Below are 6,130 nucleotides of genomic sequence, written 5' to 3' on the forward strand. Positions count from 1 at the left end.
ATATCATCTCCATCTCATAGCAAAGATTGAAACCATGGGCTAGGTAGAACTCAAACTAACAACTAAAAACATGCATGAATCTCAAGGACAACATCAAACATACCTTAGTCTAGCAGACCACCATAGCCGATTTTCTCAAGCTCTTCCCCTTCCTTTCTTTCCTCTATTCGGCCAAAGATGTTCAAGAATGAACACTTTTTTTTTTGTTTTCTTTCTTCAATTCACGGCAATGGGGGGGGGGAAACATGGATGAGACAAATTTTTTCATCATCATTTACCTTTCCATTATTATTTTATTACCCATACTCCTTATTTTATTTTTCCTAACATAAATCACTAACATAACATGTTTATGACATGTTTTGCCCATAACATTTTGTCCTCCTTCCTTGTCATGGCTGGCCACTACTATATTAAGGGGGAAATTGACATGCAAGTCCACCCTTTTATTACATGCACTAATAGATCCTTATAGATTAACCTATCACATTCAAAAGTGTCACACATAAGTCCTATTAGCTGAATTCACATGCAATCGACTAAATCGAAGCTTAAAACTTTCACACATTCATATTCACATATTTTAGACAATAAATATCATATTCAAATAATTTGGTGACTCGGTTTAGCGGTCCCGAAATCGCTTTCCGACTAGGGTCACTTTAGGGCTGTCACACAATTTGAGCTCATGAAGAAGCTTCAGCACCTTATAACACCCTAACTCGTTTCAGTCGTCGATTAGGGTTATGGAGCATTACCGTACAATCAAAAATATTTAAATATCATAACATTCAATAATTTAAATATATCAGAAACCATTCATTCTCATACATTTTGTCCCTAAATCGAGCCCTCGAGGCCCTAAAAATAGCTTTGAGGTAATTTGAGACTAATTTGAAACAAATAGGAATGTTTAGGAAAAAGTAACAAAAATTGGAAACAGGGGTCACACAACCGTGTAACATCACCCAGGTTGTGTAACTTTCAAACAAGGGACACACGATCATGTCCAAGCCGATGTCCTCACTCGTGCAACTCACTGAGTAAGGTCACACAATCGTGTCACACGTCTATGTGCCTAGCCGTGTAACTCAATTACTTGAACCCTAATAAATTTTCAGATGACATACGGCCGTGTTGCCAAGCCATGTGGACCTAAAATTTTACCTAAAATCAAGCCATTTCTTAACCAATACATGCATAATTAACCCATTCATTTATGCACACTTTCAAATAACCTAATTCATCTAACCAATGTGCCATTCTAAGGCACCATAAACATATCAAAACATTACATACCTAAACAAGCCAATAATACTTTAAATCATGCATATAATCTAGTTCCAACACTTACCAAAACTTATCTCAAATAACCATTTTCAAGTCATCATAAAATACCAAAAAGGAACCTTATACACAAGCACTAGAAAGTGCCCAAAATGACAAAACTTGGTGAAACATAATCTTCAAAGCATCAACATACCAAAACACCATTACAAAACATCTTATACATTTCAACCATATATTCATCTATATATACATGCCACTACCCTAGGAGATAAAAAAACTACCAACTTAGATGGATAGTGTGAGCCTATTGATTGATCTTTCCAAAATGTCAACAATGATTATCTACAAAACAATCCACAAGAACCATTAAGCTTACACAACTTAGTAAGGACATAGTATAACATTTAACCTAAATACAATTAGATACAATTTGCATTCTATTTTATTCAGGCTTACTAGAGTATAAACAAGGGCACGTAAGTGCATTCAAGGCTATCGAAGTATAAACAAAGGCACGTAATTGCAATCAGGTGTACCGAAGTTCAAGCAAGGGAACGAATGTGTAATCAGGGGTACTGAAGTACAAACAGGGACATGTATGTGCAATCAGGGGTACCGAAGTACAAACAGGGGCACGTATGTGCAATTAGGGTTATCGAAGTACAAACAAGGGCACGCATGTGCAATAATCAATAATCATTTATAAACATATCAATTAAAGGACAGTAATATAAGATTACAGGTAAAACTTTATTTATGTATTGAAATACTATGGACTTACCTACTATTTGATTCCAAACGCAAGGACTAATCCGGTATTTTCCCTTTTCCTCGGTTAATGTTTTTTTTATCCAAGTTTCGATCTATATAATAATTAAATAAAATATATTAATCTCATACATATTTCACATTCCATTCAATGCATATGACCCTTAAATTTTCATTAATTACACATTTTTCCTAAACTTTTATAGCTCTTACAATTTAGTCTTCTAACTCTATTTTCATCTAATTGACCATTTTCTAAGAACCAAATTACAAAAAAATATTCTAGGCTCTTTAACAGTCCCTATTAGACATCAAATTCACTATCAAACCTTGAAATTTTGACATTTTAACAATTTAATCCTTAAATTAAAATCTAACAAAAATCACTTCACAAAACAACCAAATACCACAATCAAAGCTTCAAACACATAGGTATCATCAAAAAACATTCAAGATTCATCAATGGAAACTTCTAAAATTTGTAACATGTTCAAAAAATAAGGTACGAGTTAGCTGGACATAGTTGCAACGTCTCAAAAACATAAAATTTATTAAAAATGGGGTAAAAAAACTTAGTCATGCATAGAAATAGGCTAACTGAACCTCCAACTATGCTTCCATGGTGTTTTTAATAAGAATGAAGAGAAAAATGAAGAAGAAAATGTCATTTGTCATCAATTTGTTTATTATTTTGAAATAATTACAAATTTTCCATTAAACTAATTTTTCTTTCAATTTTTTATTTAATTCCCACTCCAAAACCGTCTGCTAACAACCAATAGGGTTTAATTTCCATATTGGCCCTCCTACATTTATTAGTTGAACTATTAACTCATACAAATGCAATAATTAACAAGTTTTGTACATTATTCAAATTTAGTCCTTTTTCTTTAATTGGCTATCTAAACGTTAAAATTTCTTAACCAAATTTTAATACAACTCTAATGATTCGTAATTATTCTATAAATAATATTTACGAGTCGGTTCAACGGTACTTTTTTTGGTCCCGAAACATGATTCTAACGCCACTGAAAAACGAGTTGTTACAACTCTCCCCCTTAGGAAATTTTATCCTCAAAATTGTTACCTGAGAATAGATTCGGATATTGTAATTTCATTGATTCCTCAGTTTCCCAAGTAGCCTCGTCAGTACCATGCCAATGCCACAAGAATTTCACCAAGAGTACTCATTTATTCCAATCTTTAATTTCCAAGGCCAAAATTTTCATTGGTTCTTCAGAATATGTCAAATCTGGTTGTAATTCAAATCCACTATGAGGAACCACATATGAAGGATTAGATTTGTACCATCTTAACATTTAAACATGGAACACATTATGAATTTTCTCGAGTTTAGGAGGTAAAGCTAATCTATAAGCTACAGGACCAATTCTTTCTGTAATCTCGTACAACCTAATAAATCTTAGTGTCAACTTTTCTTTCTTGTCGAATTGTAGCACTTTCTTCTACGGAGAAACTTTTAAAAATACATAATCGCCCACAAAAAACTCTATACCTTTCCTTTTTAAATTTGTGTAAGATTTTTGACAATCAGATGCAACTTTCAAACAATCTCAAATAATTCAAACTTTGCCTTTAGTTTCTCGAATCAAATCAATCTCTACTAATTTTTTATTTGCTCAGCTCGAACCAATGCAGTTCCATATAAAAGTTCAAACGGTGCCATTTTCATACTGGATTGATAATTGTTATTATAAGCAAACTCTGCCAATGATAGATATTTTCTTTAGCTACCCTCAAACTCAGGAATAGAACATCGTAGCATGTCTTCTAAAATATGAATTACTCATTCTGGTTGCCCATCCGTCTGAGGATGAAACGTTGTACTGAAATTGAGTTTAGTGCCCAAAGCCTTGTAAAGTTTACTCCAAAATCTTGATGTAAACTTTAGATCATGATCAGAAATAATAAATGTTGGAACTCCGTGCAATCTTACAATCTCATACACATATAATTCTGCTAGCCTTTTGAGTGAGTAATCTATTCTGACTGGAATAAAATCGGCCGACTTAGTCAATCTGTCAATAATCACCCAAATCAAATCTATCTTTTTTTGGAGTGATAGGCAAACCAGATTCGAAATCCATCGTGACTCGCTCCCACTTTCACTCAAGAATCATAACAGGCTATAATAATCCCTACAACACTTGATGCTCTACTGTCACCTACTGACAAATCAAACATTTAGCTACGAACTTACAAATTCCATGTTTTGTACCCGACCACCATTACATCCGTTTCAAATCACAATACATCTTCGTGTTACCTTGATGAATGGAATATATACTACTATGAGCCTCTGATAGAATATCCCATTTCAAATTTAAATTATGCATAACACAAATTCTATCTTGGGAATGCAATGTACCACCATCACCAATATTGTATTCGGTAGTCAAATTATTTTGAACCAAGTTTCGTTTCATTATCAAGTTCAGATCATCCTTTTGTAACTTCCAAATTCTTCGTAGAAACAAGGGTTTAGTTCTCAATTCCGCTAGTACAGAACCATCGGCACTCAAAGCTAAATGAGTGTTCAACACTTGAAGTGCAAACAATGATGACTTCCGGCTGAGTGCATCCGCAACCACATTAGCCTTTCCCGGATGATAATCAATAAGCAAATCATAACATTTTAGTAACTCTAGACAATGTCATTGTCTCAGATTTATTTCCATCTAGGTCATTAAGTATTTTAAGCATTTGTGATCAGTATACACGTGACATTTCTCACCGTATAAATAATGCTGGCATATCTTCAAAGTGAAAACAATTGTGGCCAGCTCAAGATCATGAGTAGGATAATTCCTTTCGCGTAGCTTTAACTGCCGGGAAGCATAAGCTGCTACTTTCCCTAACTGCATTAATACATAACCTAAGCCATTGAGAGACTGTAATATCCCGAATTAAGGCCTAATCGGAATAGTGGTTTCGTGACCATAAATCCGAGATAGAAATAATTATTTTATAATTATTTTGAGGTTTATGATATGATTGCATGATTGTGTGAAAATTTCGTGATGAAATTCTATGCCTAAAGTGCTTAAATTGAAAGTAGGGACTAAATCAAATAAGTTGCAAAACTTGCATTCTAGAAGTTTTTATATGAAATTGTTTTGGAATATTAATGAGGAGGTCTTAAATAGCAATTTGACCAATTTTAAGTTCATGGAAAAAATTAGGACATGGAAGGAATTTTTGGAAAGTTTAGTAGTAAGGGTATTTTAGTCATTTAGTTATTAAAATGAATTAAAAACAAAATTAAAAGCCAATTTTGTCCATCTTCTTCATTAGGCCGAAATTTCAAGGGTTCTCCATAGCTAGGGTTTTTCAAGCTTCCAAGCTCCATAGTAAGTGATTCCAAGCCCGTTTTTAATGATTTTTACGTTTAGGTAACTCGATAAAGCTTATGTTAGCAATAATTTAACCTAGGGTTTATATTTGGAAAAATACCCATAGGTGAAATTTGTGTATTTTGATGTTTTATGATAGAATATGAAGTTTTAAATTATGTTAGACAACTTGTACTACTCGATTTTAAGCAAAAACGAGTAAAAGGGCTTAATCGGTAAAAATACCTAATAGTCACAAGTACATGTTAGAGTGAGAATTTGATGTTGCCATAGAAGAGAAAAGTGATCAGCATGTTGTAAAACATAAGAATAAGGAATAAAGTTTAATCCGAGCCTAGGGGCAAAATGTAAATATGCAAAAGTTTAGGGGTAAAATTGTAATTTTGCCAAAATTTGAGTTAAGGATTAATTTGATAATGTGAGTATTAAATAAGCTAAATGTGTTATTTTAGATCAAGAAAGACGTGGAATCGACCTCAATCGAGGAAAAGAAAAGATTGTGGACTAAATTGCAAAATCCTTGTATTTTGGTACCAAGGTAAGTTCATGTGTAAATAATGTAGCATAATGGTTATTTTAAGTTATTGATGTTAATTATATGTTATGCTGAATTTTATTATGAAATGTATGCTTTGTGGTTAATTTCAAATAATATGTAAATTATGTGAACTACTTGTTAAATATAATTGTTACTGAGT

At 32.9% G+C, this 6,130-nt stretch overlaps 1 protein-coding gene across 1 annotated transcript in view; it reads right to left on the minus strand.

Moving 5' to 3' along the window:
- Window positions 1–4,943, minus strand: part of LOC108485161 (uncharacterized) — a 30,214-nt gene extending 25,271 nt beyond the window's left edge. Inside the window, exons 1-2 of the mRNA XM_017789004.1 lie at window positions 4,814–4,943; window positions 4,448–4,723 (exon numbers count right to left, since the gene is read on the minus strand). Of these exons, the coding sequence (XP_017644493.1) occupies window positions 4,448–4,723; window positions 4,814–4,943 (406 nt within the window). The remainder of the gene's footprint in view (window positions 1–4,447; window positions 4,724–4,813) is intronic.
- Window positions 4,944–6,130: the final 1,187 nt, after the last annotated feature.

Source organism: Gossypium arboreum, chromosome 6 (genome assembly GCF_025698485.1).
Source record: "Gossypium arboreum isolate Shixiya-1 chromosome 6, ASM2569848v2, whole genome shotgun sequence".
Taxonomy (NCBI): domain Eukaryota; kingdom Viridiplantae; phylum Streptophyta; class Magnoliopsida; order Malvales; family Malvaceae; genus Gossypium; species Gossypium arboreum.